At 36.6% G+C, this 15,081-nt stretch overlaps 1 protein-coding gene and 1 pseudogene across 1 annotated transcript; both read right to left on the reverse strand.

Moving 5' to 3' along the window:
* Positions 1 to 666: 666 nt before the first annotated feature.
* On the reverse strand, positions 667 to 3,525 carry LOC137653694 (actin, alpha cardiac muscle 2-like). The gene is made up of 2 exons (XM_068387271.1): positions 3,413 to 3,525; positions 667 to 1,981 (listed from the first exon to the last, which is right to left on the reverse strand). The coding sequence occupies exon 2, from the start codon at positions 1,947 to 1,949 to the stop codon at positions 816 to 818; it is 1,134 nt and encodes a 377-aa protein (XP_068243372.1). The 5' UTR covers positions 1,950 to 1,981; positions 3,413 to 3,525; the 3' UTR covers positions 667 to 815.
* Positions 3,526 to 7,641: 4,116 nt separating this feature from the next.
* LOC137653274 (actin, alpha cardiac muscle 2-like) lies at positions 7,642 to 9,912 on the reverse strand (annotated as a pseudogene).
* Between the last annotated feature and the right edge of the window lie 5,169 nt (positions 9,913 to 15,081).

The raw sequence follows: 15,081 nt of genomic DNA on the forward strand, positions 1-15,081 counted from the left end.
CTCTTTTCCTTTCCTCATTGGTCTATTTTCCCTGTTGGAGCCCCTGGGCTTATAGCATCCTGTTTTCCAACTAGGTTTGTAGCTTAGCAAGCAATAATAATAATAGTAATAATAACACGTTTCTGTGTAATGTTATGGAAAACTAGATCCTTATAAAATCATTGTATTTGTAAATAATTTCGAACATTTTACTTATGATAGAGAAATAGAATTAAACTGTAAGAATTTATGAATTTTTGTTGTTAGTAAAATGACTTATCAGGACTATTTCGATTCTTTACTAAGACACTTCAATGTTGTGCTGGGTTGACAAAGGCCACTTTCTATTATGTCTATGGCTGAGTCACGCAGTGTCTTTAGATCATCTTCACCGTTTTCCTTCATGATTTCCGAAAAGTATCTCTCTCTCTCTCTCTCTCTCTCTCTCTCTCTCTCTCTCTCTCTCTCTCTCTCTCTCTCTCTCTCTCTGAGGACTTACTTCCAACGTTTTACCAATGTTATGATTAAATCTCCTAATGGATATGGAGTCGATTGAAAAAACGTTGTAAGGCCCTAAATGATGTAAAAGAAGATTCTAATCACAACGATTATAGAAGTAAAAGACTTAATTTTAATCTAAGAATATATTTGTTCTTTCTATTACATTACATAAAGATATTTATAGTTAGAGACATAACATGGGATGTCACAGAAAAGGCGGTTTAATAGATTGTGACACCATAATAAGATTCAGAAGTAAGTGGGACATATAGACTTAGTCGCCTAAGGCATTTCGCTCATAGTTATTAGATATGATTTACTTTTTAGCAAGATAATTAGAAGCACTTGCGGTGAACGATGCCTGGACCAGACTCTTCATACTCTTCCTTGGTGATCCACATGGACTGGAAAGTGGACAGGGAGCCGAGGATAGAACCGCCGATCCAGACGGAGTACTTCCTCTCAGGGGGAGCGATGATCTTGACCTTGACAGTTGAAGGTGCCAAGTTGGTAATCTCCTTCTGCATCCTGTCAGCAATACCAGCATACATGGTGGTACCACCAGACATGACAATGTTGGCCAACAGGTCCTTCCTGATGTCAATATCACACCTCATGATGGAGTTGTGGACGGTCTCGTGGACACCAGCAGATTCCATACCTAAGAAGGAAGGCTGGAAGAGAGACTCAGGGGCACGGAAACGCTCGTTGCCAATGGTAATGACCTGACCATCAGGGAGTTCATAAGACTTGTCAATGGAAGAAGAAGCAGCAGCAGTGTTCATCTCGTTTTCAAAGTCCAAAGCCATATAGCAAAGCTTTTCCTTAATGTCACGAACGATTTCACGTTCAGCGGTGGTGGTGAAAGAGTAGCCACGTTCAGTTAGAATCTTCATTAAGTAATTGGTGATGTCACGGCCAGCCAGATCAAGACGAAGGATAGCATGGGGAAGAGCAAAACCTTCATAGACAGGAACCATGTGGGTCACACCATCACCAGAGTCGCAAACCTGACCAGTTGTACGACCAGAGGCGTATAAAGAAAGGACTGCCTGAATGCAGACGTACATGGCTGGCATGCTAAAGGACTCAAACATGATCTGAGTCATCTTCTCACGGTTGGCCTTTGGGTTGAGGGGAGCCTCAGTGAGCATGGTGGGGCACTCCTCAGGGGCAACACGGAGCTCATTGTAGAAGGTGTGGTACCAGACCTTCTCCATGTCGTCCCAGTTGGTGATGATGCCATGTTCGATGGGGTACTTGAGGGTGAGGATACCTCTCTTGCTCTGGGCCTCATCACCGACGTAGGCGTCCTTCTGACCCATACCGACCATCACACCCTGGTGACGGGCACGGCCAACGATGGAGGGGAAGACAGCTCGAGGAGCGTCATCACCTGCGAAGCCAGCCTTGACAAGACCGGAGCCATTGTCGCAAACGAGCACTGACGCTTCTTCGTCGTCACACATGGTGGTGGTTTTGATTAGATGTTATTGATGTCCTGGCAATGAAAGAAAAATGTTTTTTATTTTTTTTTTCATAGAAGTTTTGGCTTTAAATAACGACTAGCTGAGATTCTAAAAGTTATGCTGAAAATACAATTATTAAAGCTTTTGGAAATATCAGTACTTTTGTAAAATAATTCTATATGAAGAATGCTAAACATTACGATACTATTCACTGCTTGAAGATATTAGAAATTAGAAGTATGTGAATCATTTTTATGTAGAGGCTTTGGTTGTATTTGAATTCATGCATATTAAAATTTCACCTTTACTAGAAACCATGAAATACAAAATTTAGAAAATTTCATTTATTAGTAATCATTCTATACTTGTTTAAATCCGTAAAGAAATGTAAAATATTAGCCTGTACCGTATGTAAGCCTTTTTAGTCTTTTTGTCAAATCAACCTAAGTTTTATGTTCTTTTGCTGTAATCTTGTGGCAGCGTATATTTTCTAAACGCTTAAGACAAGCTTCCATTGCGTGTGATGCTGTTTGTAGATTATGCAGTTGATTTTTCCAAAACAATAATGATTCCATCAGAAAGAACTTCTATCCTTCTCTGGAGCTTTAATTATCGTTAAAAGCTGCGAAAATGCCACAAGAACATCCATATTATGCAGTTATTTTTTTTTTCCAAAACAATAATGATTCCATCAGAAAGAACTTCTATCCTTCTCTGGAGCTTTAATTATCGTTAAAAGCTGCGAAAACGCCACAAGAACATCCATATTATGCAGTTATTTTTTTTTTCCAAAACAATAATGATTCCATCAGAGAGAACTATCCTTCTCCGGTGCTTTAATTATCGTTAAAAGCTGTGAAAACGCCTAAAGAATATCTATTTTAACAAATTTCTTTAGCTTGCTTAAAGCTTTTTTTTTTTGAGATAAGATTGAGAGTGATTTAATCATTGTAGTTGCTATTCTATTTAGAAATAAATATAGAAGCTACATCGAGGAAATATCAATTTAACCCAAAATCGTGATCTTATAAATATTATTTGGGACAGATAGTGTAATTTTGAGATATACACTCGCTGAAATAAAAGGGAATAGCTACTCATATATTCTTAGATAACACGGATTAGTTGAACGATTACATTTTAGCATAATATGATTCGAAGCGTTAAATATTTACAAACCAGGATATATCATTATGATAATGAGATGAATCTACGATAGCACAACACTATTCTAGACGTTAACAGTCAAAAGCACATTCACCCAGGGTATAATCACAATTCTTCGTCAATCTTATCATAAGATCAGTATTCTTCAAATATCAACAGTGCCGGTGTATAGACGCATTAAGTTGAGTAGAATAAACTTAACGACATTGTAAACATCACTGACGATCGTCGTGCAGAATAAAGGTCGTTTTACGATACAATCGGAAGACCGATACACTTGAGGGGTCGTCACTTACCCACGAGGTGAGTATTTCGGCGACTAGCAGAGAGTGATCCTCCTGGGTGCATTTATATAAGCCCATGACTAACTCCCACATTGGGGGGAATGCGATATTTGGCCAGCAGCCTTTGTGGGCATTGCCCGTTTATAACAAATACATGCGTGGGTTGTTGTTGATGGTGTGTGTGTGTGGTTTTTTTTTTTTTTTTTTTTTTTTTGTCCCCTTAAAACGGAGGTTTCCCGTCGGCATCCTCGCGTTTCATTATATGATTTTTCTTGTGCTCAGTTTTGGCCTCATTTCAAGCTTATTTAATCCAAATATACAAGTTGTTGGCAACATTGAAAATTTGTTTAAGTTTACAAGATAGTGTAATTAAAAAGGACAGTAAATAAATCTGTTATTTTCATCTTTTCTATCAATTTTTTGTACCATGAGACCTCTGGGTGCTGTGCCAGAACTATCAAGACTTTGGGAAAGGACGCTTTTATTTAATAGTGCCGTATTTATAGCGAGAGGCCATTTCGTGCTTCTCTTAAATATCTTATGCATCACACCCTGCGTCTGCTCTAGTTAAGCAAGAAATTTTGTTCAAAACTCACGATTTTCTCATTTTCCTTTGTTTGTTTGCCAGCACGTGTTACATGGCAAATTCCTAAATTTTTTATATAGTACGTAAGAATATCAACACAATTATGAAGGATGTGTATAGTTTTGGTATATATATATATGTATATATATATATATATATATATATATATATATATATATATATATATATATATATATGTATGAGTGTGTGTGTGTGTGTGCGCGCGTGTGTATGTGTATAAACATATGTATGTATTCATGTATATGTGAGAGAGATAAAGTGTGTATACATATATAAATGCAAATATAGATAAATAATGAGTACTGAGAACGTAAAGGGCATTTATGAGATTGAAGATTGCAAAAAGAATTTGATGGGATTATAAGATAGAATCCAGGGTATGTTGGTGATAGTGTGATTGTGTAGCTACCCAAGGTTTGTAAGGTAAGTTGTATTAGGTGTTCGAAAGCCATTGGTGAAGGAAATAATTATTCCTTTGTTGATGGTACAGGAAACAGCAAGAGTTAACGTTAGTTAAAATAATAGTAAAGGCATAACGTAGGATTTTAATTGAGAAAGATGGATAGTGGTAGAAGAGATCCAGCCTATCCCTTTGTAAGAGCCAAGTTCGCATCTCTCTCTCAAGTACCTGGAATGTGTCCTCTCCAAAGTGAATAAGTTTATACCCCACGTGCGTAAGAAAGCAATGTAAGGGAAACAAGTGTTTAGTATGAAAGGTTTTAGTGACATACGTGGACCAAATAAAAGCTTATGACTTATTGATATAGCCAACTTGGAATGTGTTTTAAATCTTCAGGTTAAATCACAAGTCGACGAGAACAATTTGAGTTTATCCGAGGGGATGTTTAGGGATATTTAACACTGATGATGAACTTTCTCTGAAGGTCTATGTTTTTAATAGAGTTTGGATGTTTTCTGCATAGGAGGCCTATGCATGATATGCAATATAGGTATGAATATAGCAGGAATTATTCTGTTGGTTTGCCCTTGGAATAACTCCCTGTTAAATGTTATTATATAGCATTTCGGCACACGCACATAATATTATGTGTGGGTGTGTATACACATGTTCATACATACTGTAAATATACATACTTTAAGTGGTAAGGCTCAAGATTATTTCAGGCCTCCCTGTCTCGTTTTATATTTATACAACAAATGCAGGACAAAGGCCTCAGACATGTCAGTTCATGTCTGGGGTTTGGCCAGTTTTCATTACGACACTGGCCCGTGGGGATTGGGGATGGTAGGAGATTTGGGTCTGATTCCTCATAGCAAACCTACCTAGTATTGGTGTTCCTGACTAGTACAACTATGCTGATCATGGCGATACGCAAACCTTTTCATCACTTTAAGGTATCCCACTCAGAAAAGGTCTTTATATATATATATATATATATATATATATATATATATATATATATATATATATATACACATATATATAATGTGTGTATATATATATGTATATATATATGTGTGTGTGTATATATATATATATATATATATATATATATATATATATAAATATGTATACATATATATATATATATATATATATATACATATATATATACATACATACATACATATATATATATATATATATATATATATATATATATATATATATATATATATATATATATAATGTGTATATGTCAGTGTACGTGTGCATTTGTGTGAGTATATGTAGTTGTCTGTATATGCGTGTGAAATTTTCCTAACACTGGACAAACCAGTAAATTCAATTTTACCAGTGTACCTAGGTTCAGCTTTTACCGCGGAAAAAAAAAAGGTTCCTTACCTGATTTCTCATATGGTTAAGTATGTAATAAAATTTTTCGAAAAACCATCTTGGATGCCTCAAGATTAAGGTTTTTTGTTTTGTATGTATGCTCATTATATAAGATTTATAGTTTTGGGCTTCAGCATTGTTTATGGATGATTTATTTCACAGTTAACAACAGCTCAGAGAGAAGAAAAAATAATCTAGTGTGAAATGGCAAGAATCAATCTTATGCCTCATCCCAGATCATATTGTAAAGTGTTGAGAGTATCCGCAAAGAAAAAGAAAAAATAATTTTCCATATTTGCAATGTTTAATGTCAGGCTCAGTTAATATGTATAAAATTATCATCAAGATAAAAGTAATCAATTCCTTTGCAACGTAGATATATTTTTCTTAGGAGGATTTCCCAATACTATTCTAAATATTTATTATATCTACCTTCAATTTTCCCAATTCAAAATTAGCCATGGCATTTAATATACTGTAGTCGTCCCTTTTTTAGATTTACTAATTTTACCTTTCTATCACTATTATTGCTATATTAAATATTCTTTTTAAAAATCGAATTGTAGTAAGAGGAAATATGCCAAAACTCTATTAATTGCAACGTAAGTAAGGAAAATTTACTCTTGGGGGTGAAGTGAGGAATTTGATTTTTATTCACTTCTTGTATGCACATATTTGTGTGAGTGTGTTATCTTGTAAATTGAACGTATGTTTTGTGCTTTTTCATATTAATTTTATTTATTTCAGTTACAATTCTAACTATTTCATGAATCAAAGAGATTTAGCATATGAAATGAATTTTTTATTAGGTTATAAATTTTCGTCTAAGGCACGTAGAGAGTAGAGGTCCCCTTTTTGTTTTGTTTCTTGTTGTTGTCGGCTACCCCCCAAAATTGGGGGAAGTGCCTTTGGTATATGTATGTATGTATAAATTTTCGTACATTCATTGCCATTTGATAATTTGCATACTGAACAGAATCACTTTTATTCCTATCTAATTATCTTACTGCATTTATGTGTGTATTCTCGTGCTCAGTGAAAAGGATTTTATGCCCTTACAATTTAGAGTATGTATAATATTTATTATAATTTTGTGGGGAAAATAAGATTATTTTTTTTATGTTAAAGAAACGTCCTTTAGTAAACAAACTTTGTTGGTATTTGTTTGAAATAAGGAACCGGTAGAGCCTTCCTTCTACTCAAGCACCAAAGAATAGCTTACATAATAAAAAATGCCTTGTTCTAATAGGATACCTAAAATGTCTACCAAGCCTGGTCAAAATGGGTACTGCAGTTTTTGTGTAAAGTTGCTCACAAACAAACAAACAAATAAATAAACTTGTAAACAGAATACAGGGGTGAATACATACCCTTCTCAAAATCTTCGATTTTAGCGAAGTCAGTTATGTTTTACCACTATAATGTTATTGACTTATTTAGGATTTTTAAGCTACCTTCTGTCATAGTTATTAAATATCCATTGCAGTCATGTCAATCTATTGTAGTATAAATATAAAGTGTGGAGTCAATTTTTAGATACTTTTGATTTTCAAAGGCCATAAGTGACACTTCTTGCTAGCTTTTAGTCTTGACTTGAAGCAAAATAATGTTATTAATATGTGAATCGATTAGTGAAAGGAAAGATTCTCAATTGGTAATTTGTGTATAGTTGTTATTTTAGATCTAATAACACTATGTGTACGGTACTGTTTCAAGTTCTGGAGATTTTAAACATATTCCTTTGGTTACTTATTCGAAAACAAGTAGATTTTAGCTTGTGGAATAAAACTAGAAAAATTTCAAATTACAAAATATTTATTTTTATATAATATGTACTAATTTCCATATATATTAGAAGCACTTGCGGTGAACAATGCCTGGACCAGACTCGTCATACTCTTCGCGGGTGATCCACATGCTCTGGAAAGTAGACAGTGAACCCAAGATGGAACCTCCGATCCAGACGGAGTACTTCCTCTCAGGAGGAGCGATAATCTTGACCTTGACAGTTGAGGGGGAAAGGCCAGTGATTTCCTTCTGCATCCTGTCAGCAATACCAGCATACATGGTGGTACCACCAGACATAACAATGTTGGCCAACAGGTCCTTCCTGATGTCAATGTCACACCTCATAATGGAATTGTGGACGGTCTCGTGGACACCAGCAGATTCCATACCCAAGAAGGAAGGTTGGAAGAGAGACTCAGGGGCACGGAAACGCTCGTTGCCAATGGTAATGACCTGACCATCAGGGAGTTCATAAGACTTGTCAATGGAAGAGGAAGCAGCAGCAGTGTTCATCTCGTTTTCAAAGTCAAGGGCCATATAGCAAAGCTTTTCCTTGATGTCACGGACGATTTCACGTTCAGCGGTGGTGGTGAAGGAGTAGCCACGCTCAGTCAGGATCTTCATCAAGTAGTTGGTGATATCACGGCCAGCCAGATCAAGACGAAGGATGGCATGGGGAAGAGCAAAACCTTCATAGACTGGAACCATGTGGGTTACACCATCACCAGAGTCGCAAACCTGACCAGTGGTACGACCAGAGGCGTATAAGGAAAGGACAGCCTGGATGCAGACGTACATGGCTGGCATGGTAAAGGACTCAAACATAATCTAGGGTTGAGGGGAGCCTCAGTGAGCATGGTGGGACACTCCTCAGGGGCAACACGGAGCTCATTGTAGAAGGTGTGGTACCAGACCTTCTCCATGTCGTCCCAGTTGGTGATGATGCCATGCTCAATAGGGTACTTGAGAGTAAGGATACCACGCTTGCTCTGGGCTTCATCACCGACGTAGGCGTCCTTCTGACCCATACCGACCATCACACCTTGGTGACGAGCACGGCCAACGATGGAAGGGAAGACAGCTCGGGGAGCGTCATCACCGGCGAAGCCAGCCTTGACAAGACCGGAGCCATTGTCGCAAACGAGGACTGACGCTTCTTCGTCGTCACACATGGTGGTGGTTTTGATTTGGTGTTGCTGGTGTTACTGTATTTCCTGAAGTAGAAATGTGTTTATGTTAGAGGATAATTTCCCATTAAAACAAATTATCATGACAATGGAAATTGTGTATTAATAGTAAATACTAAGTAGAATGCTAAAACTATTTATCTAACAGATAATTATCGCATTCTGATATGAAATATCATGATGCAAGTGTATTTGAAATGCGTGAAGTTATTCATGACTGTTAAAAGGTAGTAGCAATTTAAAGTTAGGATATTAATGACCGGTTAGTTATTTTTTTTTTCAATTACAGACGATTAATCATTACCAGTATTGATTGTCACTGTGAATTTCCTGATTCAGCCAGTCACTATTCTCATCATTCGAGGCCTTTGATTATTATTTAGCATTCGCGAGAACTTATGAATAAAGATATATGGATTGAATTATTAAAACTTACTTAAATAGAATATTTTTGAAAAAAACCAATGGCGAACATGATTTACTGTTGACTCTGCGAAAATGAATATATATGAAAATTGTCACTTGGAAACTTATACGATAAAAAAAGTCTCTATTTGTTTTTCTTGATATTGATGTTCATGAACATGTACCGGTATATCCTAAGGCAAAATTACTTACGATCGTAATACCGAATGAATTTCAAACTGAATATGACAAGTAAACTTGCGTGATGAAATTAAGAATGTGGATGATAAAATATTCTTTAAAAATAATTTAATGATGTATTATCTTCAATGTATCTAAAACATATACGAACAATGTAGCCGCCACGCACACTCTCTCTCTCTCTCTCTCTCTCTCTCTCTCTCTCTCTCTCTCACACACACAAATCTTCAACTGCTATTCAAACACTAAATTTTTTATATTGCGTTACAAGTCACTAGTTTTCGACTAAGTTCACTGAACACATAAATGCACTAAATCTTTTGAAGTGATATCTGAAATCATGTTCAAATACCTCCGTACAGATAGTATTTGTATAGTAAATTCTAACACCTTTCACAAATATCACTCGTTCACTGTTATCCACGAAGTATGCAGTTGTGTAATTTCTATGTCACAAGGATCACCGAATCTGGATATCAATACACAACTTACCCACAGGTGAGCCTTCTAGCGACTGACGATGCTTAATCCAACGCTTGCTTTTATATGCGCCCAGAGTCAACTACTCCCACATGGAATGAATGTGGCGACGAAACATGACTGTGGGAGGATCTTCGTCGCTGTTATTTGGATAACATCAGTAGCTTGGATACATTATACAAACATCAATAAATATGATTCTCTGCACATGAAATATAAGATAAAATGGTTTGACTGAACGGGCTTTATTTTTTTTTAACAATGAAATGGCCTTGTTTGCAACATATATAGTTTTGCTTTCTCATTATTAACCAGATTTCATTGAAACTTACAACTTACAATTAAAGTGTTGATTAATATTTTTGTAAGTTCCTCAAAATCTTAGAGTACATTAATAATCGGCAAGTTATTTTTCAGTTTGCCCATATATATATATATATATATATATATATATATATATATATATATATATATATATATATATATATATATACGTATATATTATTATTATTATTATTATTATTATTACTATCCAAGCTACAACCCTAGTTGGAAAAGCAAGATGCTATAAGCCCAGGGGCTCCAACAGGGAAAAATATATATATACACATGTAAAGGTGTCATACATATTATGCATATCAATACTTTATGGGGTCAGGCTGAAGAATGTTTCAGCCAGGTCTCTTTGAGTATATATATATATATATATATATATATATATATATATATATATATATATATATATATATATATATATATATATATATATATATTGTATGTGTGTGTGTTGTCTCTATATAGAAAATACACATGCTGTACATTCTCATAGACACAAACATATTAGACTAAGCATAAACCTTATACATTCTAGTGTACTTTGGGAAAATAAAAAGGATTCTTCCTTATTTTCCTATCTGGTTAGCAATGTAATAACGTATGAAGCCGTTCCTCATTTCAAAGGATGCCTCAACATTGCAACCTACGTTTCACATACATACTCATAAAACTAGTTTCAAAGTTTCAGGCTCCAATCTTTTCTGTTAAACCCCCCCCCCCCTCATAATTTGACCCCTGCCATTCATATCAGAATAGTTTGGCATTCTGAGGAAGGATCGAACTCATGACCTTATTCAACCAAGTTCCCGATGCTTTGTAATTGTTTGTGTCTGTTCTTTTATTGACCACAGCTTCGGAAGAGGAAAAACTCGCTTAGTGTTGAATTAACTTATCGAGTTAAATTTCAATACCCATTAATCTGCTTTATTCCAAATCCCATACTAAAATCATTGTAATTATCCTTGCGAATCATTTCTTTTTCACCACCCGGTAGTGATGATTCTTTTTGCACCAGCCGGTAGTGGCGGTTCTTTTTTCACCAATCGGTAATAGTGATTCTTTTTCACCTCCTGGTAATAGTGATTCTTTTTCGCCACCCGGTAGTGGTGATTCTTTTTTCACCACCCGGTAATAGTGATTCTTTTTCACCACCTGATAGTGGTGATTTTTTTTTCACCACCCGGTAATAGTGATTCTTTTTCACCACCCGGTAGTAGTGATTCTTCCTCACAACCCGGTAGTGGTTATTCTTTTTCACCACCCGCCAGTAGTGATTCGTTTTTACCACCCGATAGTGGAGATTCTTTTTCAGCACCCTGTAGCAGTGATTTGTTTTTACCGCCCGATAATAGTGATTCTTTTTCATCACCCAGTAGTGGTGATTCTTTTTCACCACCTGGTAGTAATGATTCTTTACACCACCCGGTAGTAGTGATTCTTTTTCACCACCCGGTAGTGGTGATTCTTTTTCACCACCTGGTAGTAATGATTCTTTACACCACCCGGTAGTAGTGATTTTTTTTCACCACCCGGTAGTGGTGATTCTTTTTCACCACCCGGTAGTGGTGATTCTTTTTTCACCAATTAGTAATAGTGATTCTTTTTCACCAATTAGTAATAGTGATTCTTTTTCACCACCCACTAACAGTGATTCTTTTTCGCCACCCGGTAGTGGTGATTCTTTTTCACCACCTGGTAGTAATGATTCTTTACACCACCCGGTAATAGTGATTCTTTTTCGCCACCCGGTAGTGGTGATTCTTTTTTCACCAATCGGTAATAGTGATTCTTTTTCACCACCTGATAGTAGTGATTCTTTTTCGCCACTCGGTAGTGGTGATTCTTTTTTCACCACCCGGTAATAGTGATTCTTTTTCACCACCTGATAGTGGTGATTTTTTTCACCACCCGGTAGTAGTGATTCTTCCTCACAACCCGGTAGTGGTTATTCTCTTTCACCACCCGCCAGTAGTGATTCGTTTTTACCACCCGATAGTGGTGATTCTTTTTCAGCACCCAGTAGTGGTGATTCTTTTTCACCACTCTGTATTGGTGATTTGCTTTTACCATCCAGTAGGGGTGATTCTTTTTCTCCACTCTGTAGTAGTGATTTGTTTTTACCGTCCGGTAATAGTGATTCTTTTTCACCACCCAGTAGTGGTGATTCTTTTTCACCACCTGGTAGTAATAGTTCTTTACACCACCCTGAAGTAGTGATTCTTTTTCACCACCCGGTAGTGGGGATTCTTTTTTCATCACCCGGTAATAGTGATTCTTTTTCACCACCTGATAGTGGTGATTCTTTTTTCACCACCCGGTAATAGTGATTCTTTTTCACCACTCGGTAGTAGTGATTCTTCCTCACAACCCGGTAGTGGTTATTCGTTTTTACCACCCGATAATAGTGATTCTTTTTCATCACCCAGTAGTGGTGATTCATTTTCACCACCTGGTAGTAATGATTCTTTACACCACCCGGTAGTAGTGATTCTTTTTCACCACCTGGTAGTGGTGATTCTTTTTCACCACCCGGTAGTGGTGATTCTTATTTCACCAATTGGTAATAGTCATTCTTTTTCACCACCCAGTAATAGTGATTCTTTTCACCACCTGGTAGTAGTGATTCTCTTTCACCACCCGGTTGTGGGGATTCTTTTTTCCCCACTTGGCAATAGTAATTCTTTTTCGCCACCCGGTAGTGGTGATTCTTTGTTCGTCACCCATTAATAGTGCTTATTTTTCACCACCTGATAGTGGTGATTCTTTTTTCACCACCCGGTAATAGTGATTCTTTATCACCACCCGGTAGTAGTGATTCTTCCTCACAACGCAGTAGTGGTTATTCTTTTTCACCACCCGCCAGTAGTGATTCGTTTTTACCACCCGATATTGGTGATTCTTTTTCAGCACCCGGTAATGGTGATTCTCTTTCACCACCCTGTAGTAGTGATTTGTTTTTACCGCCTGGTAATAGTGATTCTTTTCACCACCCAGTAGTGGTAATTCTTTATCACCACCTGGTAGTAATGATTCTTTACACCACCTGGTAGTGGTGATTCTTTTTCACCACCCGATAGTGGGGATTCTTTTTCACCACTCGGTGGTAATGATTCATTTTTACTACCCGGTAGCAGTGATTCTTTTTCACCACCCAGTAGTGGTGATTCTTTTTCACTACCAGTATATAGTGATTCTTTTCACCACCTGGTAGTAGTGATTCTCTTTCACCACCCGGTAGTGGTGATTCATTTTTCACCACCAGGTAATAGTGATTTTATCACCCGTTAGTAGTGATTCTTTTTCACCACCCACTACTGGTAATTCTTTTTCACTACCCAGTAGTAGTGATTCTTTTTAACCACCCGGTAGTGGTGATTCTTTTTCACCACTCGGAAGTAGTGATTCTTTTTCACCACCCGGTAGTAGCAATTCTTTTTCACCACCCGGTAGTAGAGATTTTTCACCGCCCGGTAATAATGATTATTTTTCACCACCTGAAAGTGGTAATTGTTTTTCACCACCTTGTAATAGCCATTCTTTTTCACCACCCAGTAGTGGTGATTATTTTTCATCACCCGGTAGTATTGATTCTTTTCCACCACCAGGTAGTAATGATTCTTTTTCACCACCTGGTAGTAGTGATTCGTTTTTACTACCCGGTATTATTGATTCTTTTTCCCCACCCGGTAATAGTGATTCTTTTTCATCACCCGGTAATAGTGACTCTTTTTAAAACACCACCCGGTAGTAGTGATCTTTTTTCACCACCCGATAGTAGTGATTCTTTTTCACCACCTGGTAGTAGTGATTCGTTTTTACCATCCGGTAGTATTGATTCTTTTACACCACCCAGTAGTGGTTATCCTCTTTCACCACCCAGTAGTGGTTATCCTCTTTCACCACCCAGTAGTAGTGATTATTTTTCACCACCCGGTAGTAGTTATTCATTTTCACCACCCGGTAGTGGGGATTCTTTATCATCACCCAGTATTAGTGATTCGTTTTTACCACCCGATAGTGATGATTCTTTTTGACCACCCGGTAGTGGTGATTCTTTATCACCACCCAGTGGTAGTGATACATTTTTACCACCCGGTAGTAGTGATTCTTTTTCACCACCAAGTAGTAATGATTCATTTTTATTACCCAGGAGTGGTGATTCTTTTTCACGAGCCGGTAATAGTGATTCGTTTTACCACCCGGTACTAGGGATTCATCATTAAGATCAAATTGAGCAAGATCTAGGATATTTGGTTCTGTCTGTATTGATTATTTTGTCCTATTGAAGATTTCCCAATATGATTTTAAATATTAATCATATACTTAATCTTCCCCCAAAACCTTCCTGCTCAATCTATACTAAGGAATTTTAGTGCTTTGTAAATATTTCGAAAATGTGGCTTTACTTCCTCTACCTCACTGGCAAATAATTGTATTAGAATTGAAGCCATCGATCTTTAGGAAGAAGAAAGATGCCACTGATTTTTTTTCTTTGTGTGTGTGTGTGTGTGTGTGTGTGTGTGTTTAACGTAACCAAGTGTTATCTACTGTCTACGGGAAGTGGTGGAATTCAAAGAGAACCTTGATTTTAACAATATGACTCATCCGCGGCATAGGAAAAAAACAGATTTCTATCTGCAACCATTATCATTTCGTTGTTTTTCCTATGATGATTGTGAGTTACTTTTGTTTATTTGTGAGTTTTGCATATGTGTTATTTTGTAGACGAAATTTGTCTATGTTATGAATTTTATCGATTTGTTAGAATTTTTTATCTTTTGGTGGATGTTCGTAATTTAACGTTAAAATACAATTTAAAATTGGGTTAAAAGGTTATATACATTCAGTGCTCTTGTATAATTACATATTAGGTGTTCAT

The sequence above is a fragment of the Palaemon carinicauda genome, chromosome 14 (genome assembly GCF_036898095.1).
Source record: "Palaemon carinicauda isolate YSFRI2023 chromosome 14, ASM3689809v2, whole genome shotgun sequence".
Lineage (NCBI taxonomy): Eukaryota > Metazoa > Arthropoda > Malacostraca > Decapoda > Palaemonidae > Palaemon > Palaemon carinicauda.